The sequence below is a fragment of the Azolla caroliniana genome, unplaced genomic scaffold (genome assembly GCF_043228905.1).
Source record: "Azolla caroliniana isolate FFs.n. ecotype wild unplaced genomic scaffold, voAzoCaro1.0.p SCAF_22, whole genome shotgun sequence".
NCBI classification, from domain to species: Eukaryota; Viridiplantae; Streptophyta; class Polypodiopsida; order Salviniales; family Salviniaceae; genus Azolla; species Azolla caroliniana.
Genome location: NW_028230457.1, coordinates 12,681,399 through 12,696,701, shown reverse-complemented (window position 1 = coordinate 12,696,701; position 15,303 = coordinate 12,681,399). Strand labels below are relative to the sequence as shown.

The window sequence follows — 15,303 nt, the reverse complement described above, 5'->3', positions numbered from 1 at the left end:
ATATGCATAATTTCAAACCATTACCAAAACATCCCTCAAAACCTAGTACTACTAGAGAGCAATTGCCCGAGAATCTGAGAGAGGAAATGCACAGGGGGGAAAAACACTGGAATATCCACTTGTAGCTTTGCTAGGTATATGCCAGAATATCCATAATTCTTAGCGCATTATCGTGGCACACCATAATTGTACTAAATCAAGTATTATTGCAAGAGCGGAAATTACTGATAAAATGTTGTCTAGGAAGGAGGGAGGGGGGTATGTTCGAGTACTTCATGAAAAAGCAAGGATAGTTTTTGGGAGATGTCCAACACAAAGGAGGGGGGGATCATCTGTGGAATATATCCGGAACAAGTAAGGAGGGGTATAACTTTGGTAATATACTCCAAAACAAGTAAGGAGGGGGCATAAATTTGGTAATATACTCCAAAACAAGTAAGGAGGGGGCATAATTTTGGTAATATACTCCAAAACAAGTAAGGAGGGGTATATTTTGGTAATATATTCCAAAACAAGTAAGGAGGGCCATTCCATAACAAGTACATAAGTAGGGGCATAATTTTGGTAATATATAGAAAACACGAGAGAGTAGGGGCATTCGCGATAAAAAAAAACGAGTACGTAGGAGGGGTAGTTCAGGAAATATCCAAAACTAGCACTTGTCTGTTTCGTCTCTCTGATTCAGAGAATGAGAAGCGATGGAGAAAGCTTCGCCGAAGCAGACGCAGAATAACGAAGATGCCGAAGAAGCTGATGACGACGGTGACGGAGATGGTAAGAAGTATGCGTTAGCTTCCATGATTAATTCGGTTTTGATGCCTGAAGAAGGAAACGGTGAGGCAATTGCCGAAACCCCGTGGAAAACTGACCTTTTCACAAACTCGTGTATGGAAATCGAACAAAAAACATGTGAAAGAATTTTGGAAAGAGAATACGAGGATGGTGATGATGTTAGAGATCAAAATCCTGCGTCAAATGACATATGCTACGCACTGGAGAAAGAGGCATCTGAAACTGTGTTTAAAGCAGTAGAATGCACAGAAATTGTTCATGCTAGATCAATGGAAAATGCAAAGGATGTATGTGAAAGAGATATTAACACATCTAAACATAGCGAAGTTGTTAAAGGTAGAACGAAGGATGTTGTTGTGACAGTGGACATATGCGAAAGAGATTTTAATGCATTCAAACATAGAAAAGATGTTACAGTGGAAGGGAACAATGTCCTTGCATCAGAGGATTTATGTGAAAGAGAATCGAATGCATTTACACATGGAGAAGATATTATTCTGGATAAGGATGACGTTCGTGGACCAAAAGATGTATGTGAACCGGAATTAAATGCATTTAAACATAGAGAAGATGTTACTGTGAAGAGAAATTATGTTCATACAACAGCAGATGCATGTGAACAAGATTCTGATGTATCAACACATAGAAAAGATGTTGGAATGGAAAGGAATAATGTTCTTGCAACAGAAGAGGTATGTAAAATGAACAGATTTAAAAATAGAGAAGATGCTACAATGAAGAGGAATGATGTCACTGCAATAAATGATGCATGTGAAAGAGATACTGACACATCTACACAAAAAGAAGATGTTACAATGGAGAAGGATAATGTCTTTGTGACAGAAACAGTATGTGAAATAGATTTTCACACATTCAAACATAGAGAAGGTGTTAATAGTAGATCAATGGAAGGGAATAATTTTCTTTCAACAAAAGAGATGAGCGAAAGAGATTTTAATACATTGAAACACAGAGAAGATGTTATAAGTAGATCAATGGAGGAGACAATTATTCTAGAAAACTCAGGAGTACTTCAGCAAAGTAACCTCAAAATATGTGGAATTAAACCAATATGTGGAGTTGTAGAAAGAAGAGATGAACCTCAAAATATTTTGTCTGACACATGTCTCATGCAGGAGGGGCCAGAAGAGGTACATACAAGTAATATTAATACACCTAAACATACAGAAGATGTTCCCAAATCAATGGAAAGGAAGAATGTTTGTGCAAGTGTAGGATTGCATCAAACAGATCAAGATTCAATTAATGCATGTGGAAGTACCAGTGTTTCAAGTATTAGAAGTGATAAAGTTAGTGGTATACAAATTCAGAACTTGGAAAGTTTAGATCTTGATGGCAAAGAGGAAACGGATACTGAGGATAAGGATGAGGACGAGGATGAAGAAGACGTAGATTTTAACCCATTTTTGCTACACTCACCTTCTCCTGAAGCATCTTCCGGATTGAGTTCAGAAAGTGAGGATCTAGAGGACGAAAATGAGTCTGAAGGTGTTCAAAATCATATGAAACATGAAGAATCAGGATTTTTGGAGGCACAGCTGCATAATTATATGGAAATCAATGATAATTATATGGAAGAGGAAGAAGATGTTAACAATGTTGATGATCATACAGATAAACCTTCCTCCATAGGTTGTATCTCGCAGGATTCAAAAGATACAGAAAGCTATCTTAATTGTAAAACAAAAGCCTTTCGAGTTGGCAGTCATTTTCAAATGGAATCTGGTGTTGAAGGGGTTTGCGTAGAGAGTAATCATGAAGAAGAGACATATACACTCCATTCAAAGGATTTGACAACACTCTCCAACTTGAGTGGCTCCTCTAGAAATGAAGTTTTAGACATGGGCAATAAAGTGGAGGAGAACTTGAATGAGGAAGAACAGGTTGCTGATGCAATCTGTAGGAGGACAAGAGCACACTATTCTCTGGCTGACATGTCATTGGATGAACTAGAGACGTTCTTGCAGGAATCAGATGAGGAAGACTACTTTCAGAATGTGGATGATGAAGAGGAGTATCGTAAGTTTGTTGCTGCAGTTCAAGGTTGTTCAATGGAAGCGATAGGAGTCAATAATGAAGGTGGTGGCAAGAAGGCAATAGTAGAAGAAGAGGAAGAGGAAGATGAAGAAGATGATTATGACTTTGAGATTGAGCTAGAAGAAGCTCTCGAGAGTGATTATGAAGAGAGGTGTGAAGAGGAGGTTCGGAAGCGAAAGCGACAATCAGGAACAGGGCACAAAAAAGAGAAGAGAAATGATAGGGAAAGGCTATTAGGATCTGCTAAGACACCACTTCGGCCTTTACTGCCTTGTGGAGTTCTCAATGATGCTTCCATCGATACTGACAAACTCTTGAATGTGAGATTAAACAGTGGAAAGCCTAAATCTTATGGATTTACTCCTTGTCAGAGGGGTCAATTGCAGAGCTTGTTACATGAGCATGTTCAACTATTAGTGCAAGTCTTGTCTTTAACAGTTTTAGACCCTTCACGACAACAGATAGCTGTTGAAACCCAGAAAATTCTTGTGCAACTAGTAGAGACAAGAGAACAAATATTGTCTTGGAAAAAGCCACCATTTCCTGAGGTCTGTTTATGTCCACCACATGTGCATGCCTCTACATCCATTATACAACCTCATCCTTTCACCTCTGATCATGGAAAGACGGTTTCTGATGGCAGATATACTGAATCCAATTCATCAAAGTATGCTGCCGATCAACGACCAATACGCTCATTGATAGATGTTCCTTCACTTGCACTTGTGAAGGACTTTATTGCTGATATGGCTAGGGGTATGGTTTTCATCTTGAGAATAATTCTGATCTTATAATGAAGGTTCAGAATATTGATCAAATGGGTGTATTTGGCAGCTGTGGAGGTCTTCAAACAAAAACGTGTTCAAGGTGTCTATGATTGCAAAGAGCTTGCTCGGAAGCCCTTGTTTCCAATGCCAGCAATTCAAGATGCTAAGGTAACAGGTAGAAAAAGATGAACCGAAAAGAAAGAAAGAAAGAAGGCTATATCCATGGCTCCATAGAGACCAAAGTGGCCTATGAAATATTACAATCATAATGTTTATGTGATATCTCATTCATACAAAATGAGAAACTCATTAAAGTGGCTAGAAAGCAAAAGAAAAGTTTTGTGCGAGAGTCAACATGCGAACTTCTTTATTGCAACCAGTGTTTGAGAAATTTTTCTCTATGAAAACTTTGAGTTTGCATGAAAACATAGGAAACAATGAGAAAATACCATAAATTTGTACGAATGTGTTAGAAAATTTATAATTTTCTATCATGAATGTTGATTGCAAATAAATTATGATATTTGGGATTTCTTTTACAGATCTCTGCTTGGGAGCCCCATCAACCTAAAAAGACTATGGCAGGTGCTCTTGTCTATCACACAAAACTAAATGGCATAGCTCTCGTTCCTCGTGAGATCTCTATGATTGTCAGTAGATTTACACCTTTGTTTAATCCGGATATGTTCCCCCATAAACCACCACCTGCTGCTTTAGCAAAGCGGTTACTGTTTTCAGAAGCAGAAGACGAGTGAGCTCATGGATGCATTTTATGATGACTGATTAGATTTATTTTATTGAAAAACTCTGAAATGCCTGTGGGTTTTCTTTATTTCTCGGAACCCCCAAAGTTTTTATTTATGCGCCCAAATGCCCTTATTCAATCCACAAAAGAGAGAAAAAGGGGATGATTTGGCAATGGGGGAAAAATGGAAACTTTTGGGCCTTTGTAAAGAAAGAAAAACATAGGAGTATTTCAGAGTTTTCCTGTTATTTTATAGCTGCTGAGATCATATGATGATTCGTGCAGACTTTTGGCTATGGGAATAATGTCATATAATACAAATTGGGAAAAGATACAACAAAATCTCCTTCCTCCAAAGACAACTCATCAGGTACTCAAATTCACCCTGCAGCTTTTAATGTAATGAAATGCTTAATGAAGAAAGCTTATCAACACGGTGGTTGTCTGTTTAAAGAATGATCATTATGCATTGGTTAACCCTGTCCTTGATCATCATCTATTGGCTGCAAAGGTAGCGTTGAATGCTTCACTTAGCATGGTGAATGCCGGGTTTCATTATTTCACAAAGGAAGTTAAGTGGCTGGATGTCCAAACTGATACAATAAACATTATGACAAGAGTATGTTTAAATAATCATCACCTATGTACATGATTCCAGCACAACAATACACATCAACTGTCTCCCAGGTAAATTTGTATTTAAGAGAGATAGATAGACAGATATTTTTAGCGCCCATAGAGAGGTCAATATTGACCCATGGTACCTAAGTACAAAAGTTTTCTTGATGTGTGTCTCCTTCCTAAGAAGGGATATTCATACTTTGAAGCCCCAAGTTTTGATGTGTGAATAAGGCATAAACATATGAGCTCAACCTTCTAGGAGTTCTCTTTAGTGTGACATTCAAGTCATCACCCCCACTTAATATATCATCATAGCTTTCACGAATTGCACTATATGCAGAGCATGTAGCAAGCAAATGATACTCATCCTCTACTAGCCCTTACTTGCATACCTTACATGCCGTTATATTTGATTGATTTTGATGCCATAATGCAACTTCAATACCTAGGCTGTGTGATTGAGTGTGAGAGTGTGTTAGGGTTCTATGATAGTTAGTGTCATATAAAGCAACCTTCTCTCCTCTTGTAAGTTGTTGATTCATTGTACAATCTCCCCCATTATGAATATAGTTTATTTGTTTTTGGTCGATGATTCTTTCTCATCGCCCTTGTCATTGATCAATAAAGGTCATTATCTCCCACCATTGCAGTGGTTCCCTCGCTTTGGAGACCTCTCCATTCTAGATCAACCTATGCTTGAGATATTTCAAAGAAAAAAATTATAATATATCTGATTTGAGAATCTTATATGCATAGATGATGAGATTCTTTCTTAGTCTATTTCAATTTACCTTTTTGTGTAGTTACATTTATTTATTTAGGTTTATTGTTACTCAAAGGTGAGACTTTGAACAGTTGCCTCTGTTTCTGCAAGTTTTCCCGTTGTTTGTTGATTACCTCCTCCGCTTTGCCTAGTACCGTCCCTTGGTCCTCAAAATCCGCCAAAAGCTTTTGATGTGCTTTGGTTAATTTTTTGTATTGCGCTTTTAAGTCTTTTACGTCCTTCCTGCCAATGGACCGGATGTTCTCTTCTCGGACCGCCGATGTCCGCAGTTTGTCGTGTAAGCGATTGATCTCGGTTTCGGCCGCTGCCGTCACCTACTTGGCTTTTTCCGCTATTGCCCTCTGTGCTTCAAGATCCTCCAGCAACTGGCTATGGTCGGGCGCTGGTTCTTGAACCGTGCCGGTTGCGTGTGATGTCTGTTGGGCCTCTCGTAGTTGCCGTTCCAAGGCTTGGATGGTTGCCTTGTTCTCCAGCAACCGCTGCACCGCTAAGGCCCTCCTAATCATTTGCCGGTCTTCGTGCTCCTCCGCCATTTTGGCCGTGGCCACTATCTGTTGTCGTGCTAGATAATCCACCAGCTCGAATGAGGTGCCAAATTGTAATATGGCGGCCATTTTGTGTGCTGCTGGAGGGATGTCCAGGTAGCTGAGAACCTCTTTTTCCGAGACCTGGGAGGGCTGTCCCTCTTGTAGTTTTCCAGTCAGCATTGTGTCCTTGTCGGAGATTAGAGTCAGCGTCGTCTCTGGAACCATGGCTACTGACTTCTTCGAGGCCACCTCCACCTCTCTATTTGTCCTCCATCGTGGCTCTCCTTGCACCTATGTTCTTGGCCAATCCTTGGCTGTTCTTCCCGTCTAGCCACCGCTTCTTCGGCTAGGCATTTTGCTCCGCTGTCTTAAAATGTTATATCTTGTTTGGTCTTATAGGCCATTTTGGATTTCTTTCTCTCTTTCTCCAGCGTTCCTCATATACACATCTGTTTTATCTATTGACTGTGTAAGATCTTTACATCTTGTTCTCTAACTATTAATAAGGTGGACTTTATAGCACATGTGCACCCATCACTTGTGTGGTCACACACATGATATTTGAACTCAACAAAATCGAGCGTGATTAAGCCAACAAACCTTATGTAATCACCTTTTTTGCAAATTGTCAATATTCACTACCTTCAACACTTCTATGATCTCAATTGCAATTTTCAGATTTTACAAAATCTATGTGATGCTATAGAGGAGCTTGCACATAGACTTCCAACGCTTTTCGACTCTCGATACTGTGGTGGGTTTTCCATCAATTATGTTGCATCACTCATTTTTCCCAGTCAGTTGACATTTTGCATATCATCATCATTCTGTTTTCTCATTGGCCGTGCTGTTTTTATAGTTTTGATTGTGGACCATTTTATTTCTTATTCGTTTCATACAAGGATATGAATACATTGGATAAGTACCTTATTTCATTATTTCTTATTAGATCCAACTTTTATTTATTTCGTACAAGGAGTGTATGAATACATTGGATAGGTACCCTAGCCACTGCAGTGTACCTCATAAGGTGATGTCATATGAGGACAGGCAACTTGTGCACTTACCCAACTTACATTTTCAGGACATGTATTAAATGAATCAGATTCTCATTATATTTTGGGACTTTTTTGGTATCATTATATCCAATGAGAACTCTTTTATTGTGAGGGAAATGCTTTTTTGATCTTTCATAGAAAGAGAGGTATATTGTCTCCAAAAACCATAGCCCGGGAGACCTAACCAAGATGATGACTGTAAAGTTAAATGAAACATGAAAACTTTTTTTTTATTGAATGCAATCCATCACTATATTCTGTATTCAGGCAATAGAACAAACTATTTTCTTTTTTCTGGGGAGATTAATTATGTATGTGCATTGCAAGTTTGCTTCTTGAAGCTATAGAAAAAATAGGCTATATAAGATTTTGTTGATCTATTTCATGCTTTTTGTTATGGGAAAACTGCATCTGTGCAGTAGTACGTGCTTATGTTTTTCATACTTGTGAGTACAGCGTTTTAAAGTCCAGTTAAAATAAATCTTATTTGTCATGAGTCGACAGATTTTTGTTCGCCAAAAGAATAGGAGTACATCAAAGGCACCAGAAAATTCTATTAAGGTAACAAACTTCAAGTGTGTACATGTATATTTTTGGTGCATGCCAGACCTGCAACATCTAAGCTATCTTTGTTTGTCATGCAGGCAGTGCGAAGACTAAAAAGCTCTCCCCTAACTAAGGAAGAGCAAGCACTCATTGAAGAGGTTAGTAAGAATAATTATGAATCTTACAATCTATGACATTGAGCCATAGCTACCTTTTATCTGTAATTTCATGTTAATAAATGTTTACTATCACAGGGGCTCAAAGTTTTTAAAAATGATTGGACAAAAGTATGTGAGCAATGTGTTCCATACAGGGACCCAGCAACTCTTTCTCGTTTATGGCGAGCGGCCCTGGGTATTCAAAAATCATACAGCCTGAATAGTGAAGCCAAAGCCAAGCATAGACGAAACAAGGTCGGTAATATCAATGAGATTGAGTGCACATGTTTGCAAATAATAACTATACACATTTTCTATGAACAACCCTACACACATGCATTGTTTTATTTGGGTTGATAATGGACACTTGCATGCTTTTACACTATTTATCATAAGATTTCAGATCAAGAAAAATAATCTATATTTGTGATGTAGAAAACAACTAAACATCCTGCATTACATCTTCGTTTTTTTTATAGAAGTCCAACATTGCACATGAAGATGATGATACAGGAGAAGTGAATAGTGGAGATGAAACAGGTGGTGAATCAGCCGATGTTTACTTGCATGAAGCTTTCTTAACAGAGTGTAATCCAAATGAAGGTTGCTCTTCTGCACCTAAAACTAATCTTGGTTCCATGACTTCAACTCTTCCAGTTCCACAAAGCATTTCTGGTTCTTCTTCTCTAAACATTGGAGTTGATCCTACATGTTCACATGTAAATTATGGTAGTGCCCAAGTTAACATGAAAAGTTCGGGCATCATACCTAATCATTTCATGTCAGGAGAAAGACCCCTAGAAACTGGAATTTCATCTAGGATTGCAAAAGGAAAACATCAAGTGTCCTTGACTAATACTAATAAGCCATTCAGGAGGACAGTAAAACTGGCTCCTGGTTTACCTTCATTGAACCTTCCGCCTTGTGTTCGTGTCATACCCCAAGCAACATTCAACAAGCATGCGCTAGATGGAAGTTGTGGAGGTGGAACTAAAATCCACAAACTAAAAATTGTAAGAAACACGTCATTGATGAGGCCAAGACAAGATCCATTAACGAGTGGATCTTATGTTTCTGAACATGGATTGTCAATGTCAAGAAGTAGTTGTCTTCATGGAACATCTAGAGATTCTTCTGAACTTGGAGGTCCTACTGGTGGAAGGTCTTCTATAGATCCTTCTACAGCTAAGATGCATCCACTCCTTATGAAAGGAACATTTGAATCAGGAATACAAAACGAAAATACAACTGTATATAAAGTAGTATCTGGACAAGCTTTGCCACAAGATGTTCCTCGATTTCGTCCCTTTCTTAGTGCATCTAAAGGAAAAAGTGTTCTTTCTGCAAGGACAGCCCCCAAAGAAAGTGTGGCTGCAGAACTTCATCCTTTCCTTCTTGAGGATGCTGATTATCAATCAGGATTGCTAAACACTATAAGAGATACAGTGCATCAGTCTGTAAGAGATGCAGCACATCAGACTGTAAGTGATACAGTACATCAGACTATACGAGATACAGTGCATCAGATAGGTTCTATGATACAATACCACAACCATGTTGGTGGTGGGCATCAAGAGTGGCCCTCTGTTCTTTCTGATTCTGTTATTCGGCCAGAACCAAGGCGTGCAGTTCAGGTTTCTTATAGACAAGGAGATTTCGCATCTGCTGTCGAAGATCAAGAAACACATAATTTCCGAATGAAGGATCTTGTCTCTAGAAGCAATAGTGAGATTCAATTATCTGATCCAAAGAAGAATCATGTCAATGGTGATATGTCTTGGTCATTGCATGAGAGACAGAAAGGGAATGCTCAACTTGTGCAGCCGTGTGAAGAAGAGAATATAATTATGGAACAAGAAGAGCTTAGTGATTCTGAAGAAGACACTGATTTAGGTGTGCAGTTCGAATATGAAGAGATCGATGATTCTGAGAGAGAGAGCTCTGATAATGAGATACATGCAACTGACAAGGTATTTTATCTTGGTCTTCTGCAAAATATTCGCCTTCTCATGTGATAGCCCCAAAACAACAGAAAAATTAAATCTCATTAAATATTTAAAATATTTAAAAATTGAATGGCTTTGAGAACTTTAGAAACATCTGTGATTGTGAAATGGCAGGGAGATGAAGTAATTGAATTTGAGGAAGAAGAGATCGGATCAGATGATAGTGATGATGATGTGGAATGATTGGAGTGCCGGAGAAGTAGGCTTTAAATGCAGAAATCGAATAATCTGGCACGACAACTTGAAGGAGAAAGAAAAAGAGAAAGAGAAAAGGAATGGGAGCTAAGATAGCGTTTATTATAACGCCAGCTTATTTCCAAGTAGGTGGAAAAATTCTGCACAGTGATGGGTGGTTCTTGCATTTGATACCCCCAGGTATGTGCATTTAATGCTTTAGCTAATGAATCATTTTGAGAAGCCTTTCTGACTTTCAATTATGCTAGTTGAGATGGCTTAAAAAATGCAATATTCGTTTTATAAAGGCGGTTGTAATGCTTGTGAAAATCAAGGAAGCGTGATAAGCTCAAGTATATGAGAATGTTTATACTGTGCTAGACTAGCACATATAATGCTGATCTTACCATTGATTGTGTTTGAGTGAAATTAGGGGGCAATCAAAAACATCTGATACTTGACGATTTGCAAGAGAATACATAAATTTGTAAAGACTGGTGGGAGGGTAAATGTTGGAAGGATAAAATCATAGATTGAGATGACTGTCTTGGTGTAATATATATAGCGAAGGCCCTTGCTTTTCACAATCCGAAATTATGTTTCAAACTGAATTGTGTCTTGTTATTGATTTGATGCAATAAAAGATTCACAAAGTGGATGCTATTTGTGCCTGTATTAGAATGCCTCAAAGCACTGCAACTTGTCTCAAAATGCAGATGAAAAGTCTCTGTTTTCTTATTTTTAAAAATGTCTACCTGCACTTGCATTGTATACTGTAGTTGTTTAACTGTAAAGAGAAGTTTTTATTATTGTAGATGTAATAAAGTTCGGTTCCAAGGAAACCCTAGATGTCACATTTTGTATGCATGTGTTACTTCATGTGTTCCAACTTCATTTACATAACATATGTTCTCATGATCTTTACCTAGGCGGGGCACTGGGAATAAGCTTACGAAGAAATGTACTCGATGAATGTGTTAAATATTTCATTGTTGTATAGCAGGTAATTTCATGATGTAGATGTGAAAGATATTGTACAAGATAAGTTCAGAGTATCAAAGCTTTGAAGCTACTCTTGTTTAAAGATGAGACAATCTCTGATTTTTGACCATAGATTGTTAGTGATGCATCAATACTTGTGTATTTTGACAATGGCCATGGTTTTCGCAAAGTAAAATTAAGACATCCTTTAACACAAATCCCATTATACATATTAGATTTGTTACAAAGGACTAATTTACAATTATTATGTGCTTTTTTCAAATGCAATTGTATCATCACTAACTCTAGGGTAATCTCCTTTACTAATTCCATGGCCATTCGTAAAGTTAGAATATTATGCAAAATATCACACAATGTTATTGAGCCTTGTGCACAAGCATCGACAAGTGTTTTTGCAACCTATTGGCAATGATCCTAGGAAAAACCTTGTAAATTCTCCAAATTGAAGGGAGAGGCTGCCATGGGCTGTAGGATGTAGGAAAATGAATCTTGGGCAAAATTATTATTGATTCAATCTTAAGGCATATATGTATTACTTGAACTACAAATTTGTTGAAAAAGCATTTTGATGCTTTCTATTAATCCATCTTGGTTAAGACTTTTATTATTAGATGACTGAGATGTCATTGCCACCATGTCTTTCGTAAAATCATTGTCAATCTTTTCTACAATATTATGAGATACATCGCTTCTTACTTTATGCTAAAAAAACACTATGAGCGTGTTGACCATAATTTAAACCACATGATTCTAATGAAAAAAGCCAAGGAAAATATTGTTCGCACTTTTTGACAATGACTTGTGGATTCATATACATCTCCATCTCCATCTATTGTCATGACTTTACATCTAGCTTGATATTGATGTAATGCATAAGTATTGAGTGTGACAATTATTATCTTTGAGCTCAATGTTTCAATCTATGCACATATGCTTGTTGATAATTTGGAATTTTAAGCTCTTGCAATGAATAAAATAAAATATTTTGAGCTTGTAATATGTATATCCTCATTTGTAAGGCAATATGTCACCAAAGCATTACATTGATCATTATTCATATTTTATCTCTTCAGGAAGACATGTTGAATTTCAAAAACACAAGAACCTTGCATATTTGACAAACACCACACCGTAAAATTTGGGCATGTGCTTCAAACATGACCAATAGTTGTGTCATATATCTATTAAAGACTTGTTGAGCGAAAGATGAATTAAATCTTATTGCAAGCTTGTGTAATATTTGAGAAAATAAATTCATTGATTGTGGAATAAATTCAAATAGTGATGGCAAATGATCGAATTAACTTAACCACAAGTTGTGATATCCGATATCTTTGGTTGAAAATCATTATGATACATTATGTACGTTTGGTTAAGATGATGCCATGTTGACCTAGACACAACCAATTGAAACATACTACTAGGATCATTCCCATGAATCCACTTCCATATATCGTCTTGCTACACCTCTTATTCCGATTTCTTCCAAGTGTGCAACTTTGGTGCATCCATCATGTGATAAATAGAAGTGTTTTGCAAATACATTAGAAGATGCCCAAAAGCTTATGTGTATTGGTAAACTTTTGTATACATTGTAAGTAGAGTGTCAATACCTTTAAAATGAAGTTTATACTCGTTATGACTCAACATAAAGATAAACCATGCATTGGGTAAAATAATAACATCAATGTTTCAGGGTTTGGAAATGATGTAAAGGCTCATGTCATGCATCTCACATTATGTTATGTATGTTGCATAAAAACTTTAAAATAATCTTATTCTCTAAACAAACAAATTGCACTAACCCATAAAATGCCACAACCCATCCCTTTGTTCACAGTCAACGCCATTGCATCCATATGACATAACTTTCATTACCTTACATGTATGATGAGGTATTGAGGCAAATACGGGGAAACATCATGCTCTAATGCGGAGATGCTCCAACTTTGACCATATTTGAGGCCGCTTTCCACACATTGTCAACCTAGACCTATCTCTACAAACATTTCTTTCTTATACTCACAACCTATACTCTCAATTGCAGGGTTGAATCCGGACTAATCCATTCCATGCCTATCTTACATGAAAATGTTTGGTTTTCCATTGCATTGTCATTCACCAAAGTTTATGAATCCATTGAGTGCGATAAATCCATGAAAAAGTTTCGGTCTTTCTCATATCCTATATAATGTGTCCCCACTTGCCCATTTGACCTTGACTTTGATATTATTTCTATTTTTAATAAACAAATACCCACGATCTCACTCGCTCTCTCTCTCTCTCTCTCTCTTTACTAAATCTCTAATTCATCTCAACATTTTTTTTTTCCAAAATAAGAAAAATCCTTTCATTAGTTATGACATCTCAACATTGTTGATTTCTTCTTCTTCTTCTTTCAAAGGTACTCTGTTTTTCTCCCCTGTGCCTGTTTCTGCTTCACTGGTTCATATCCAAGCTTTAATGGACTTTCCATCACCAACTCAAATTAACCTTGTATATTGTGCCGGTATTGCAAGAGACAAAATTATCTTATCAGACTATAAGGCTGAATATTCTCATCATCATCATCATCATCATCATCATCATCATCATCATCATCATAACATCATTGATTTTGGTGTCATGGCCTCCAAAATCTTGGATCATGTACCGAGTTTTCATAGTAGATTTAGTCATACAGCATGTGATAGGAGGTTCATATGCATCATAGAGGGCCTCTTCATTTACTATGCAATCATGGATGAAGCCCTAAGTAAAGGCCTTGCATATGAATTCTTAGAACTTGTGAGGGATGAGCTCCAACTCACTCTTTCATTGACACAAAAAGACCCTGCAAGTGTGAAAGCAAGCTCCATCCGCAAGCACATGAACCCGTTCTTACGGGGCCTTGCGAATCCTCTCGTTGGCGTGCCTCAATCTGAATTGAATCGGATCCGAGACGAAGAAGAAGAAAAACAACAACTCCATACAAGACATCAAGCTCCAGATATACAAAGTCCACACATTGTAAATGTTCATCATATTGTTGTGGATAATTCATATTACCCTAGATATAATGATCATAATAGTGATGGTGTTGTGGTTCAACCCTCTGCCCATAGTTCAGATTCGGTTCATATGGAGAATATGTCCCGACATGGAGACAACACTCGCAGTACTGGCACTAGGGTTCGATCTTTGGTGACCGGAGAAGAAGAAGAAAAACAACCACCCCATACAAGACATCAAGCTCTACATATACAAACTCCACACATTGTCAATGATCAGCATATTGTTGTGGGTAACTCATATTACCCTAGATATAATGATCATAATAGTGATGGTGTTGTGGTTCAACCCTCTGCCCATAGTTCAGATTGGGTTCATATGGAGAATATGCCTCAACACGGTGATGACACTCGCAATACTGGCACTAGGGTTCGATCTTTGGCGAAGTTTGGATGGTCCCTACCATCTACAGAGATGTGGTGGCGTAATGTGAAGCTCATCATCGCCCTCGATGTCGTGGTTTGTGTTATTTTTTTAGTAATTTGGCTAGGAGTATGTAATGGAGTCCAATGTATAAACAAGTAACACTAAAGATAATTTCAAGAAGGGGATGGGGGGGATGTGTGGAATCTCTTTATCAATACAAAAGATGATTCAATACTTTCTAGAAAAATATGGAAAACTTATCATTTTGTATAATACTCGTCATGGTTGATTTCTTATTTTTGTATTGTGAATGTGGGGATTTCTTTTGTAAAAGAATTAGACTCATTCTCTTATGTGTTGAAGGAGTATTGTGTGTGCTCATGAGATATTTTGCAATGCTATATATCATAATTGTAGAGTCATCGAAAGGTTCATCGACAACATTCATATGGGGTTAGGTAATTTTATTTGGGTTTCCAAAAGAAACGAGAAATCCATAATAATTATGAGAACTTGAGATTTACCTACTCATGTTTCATCACATCATCAAGAAAACTTGGAGTATGTGTTGAGAATAATCTTCAAAATACCATGCAAGGTCAAGTATGTTCTTTTTACCCATCCATGTTCCACTATTTGGTTTTATTT

General features: G+C 37.4%; 2 protein-coding genes across 2 annotated transcripts; both read left to right on the top strand.

Annotated features, from left to right (window-relative positions):
* The first annotated feature begins 667 nt into the window (after positions 1-667).
* DUO3 (Homeodomain-like superfamily protein) lies at positions 668-10,911 on the top strand. Its single transcript, XM_087337185.1, has 9 exons — positions 668-3,606; positions 3,685-3,785; positions 4,160-4,368; positions 4,648-4,732; positions 7,857-7,913; positions 7,997-8,056; positions 8,153-8,311; positions 8,536-10,026; positions 10,177-10,911. Exons 1-9 carry the CDS (start codon positions 699-701, stop codon positions 10,243-10,245), a joined length of 5,139 nt encoding a protein of 1,712 aa, XP_087193311.1. The 5' UTR covers positions 668-698; the 3' UTR covers positions 10,246-10,911.
* Positions 10,912-13,631: 2,720 nt separating this feature from the next.
* On the top strand, positions 13,632-14,928 carry LOC147850113 (uncharacterized). The gene has a single exon (XM_087336924.1). It carries the CDS (start codon positions 13,702-13,704, stop codon positions 14,812-14,814), a length of 1,113 nt encoding a protein of 370 aa, XP_087193050.1. The 5' UTR covers positions 13,632-13,701; the 3' UTR covers positions 14,815-14,928.
* The last annotated feature ends 375 nt before the right edge of the window (positions 14,929-15,303 follow it).

Coding starts and splice junctions, on each gene's coding strand:
- DUO3 (XM_087337185.1), top strand. CDS start 699: ATGGAGAAAGCTTCGCCGAAGCAGACGCAGAATAACGAAGATGCCGAA. Junction 4,369..4,647: donor TTTTCAGAAGCAGAAGACGA/GTGAGCTCATGG, acceptor TGATTCGTGCAG/ACTTTTGGCTATGGGAATAA. Junction 8,312..8,535: donor CCAAGCATAGACGAAACAAG/GTCGGTAATATC, acceptor TTTTTTTTATAG/AAGTCCAACATTGCACATGA.
- LOC147850113 (XM_087336924.1), top strand. CDS start 13,702: ATGGACTTTCCATCACCAACTCAAATTAACCTTGTATATTGTGCCGGT.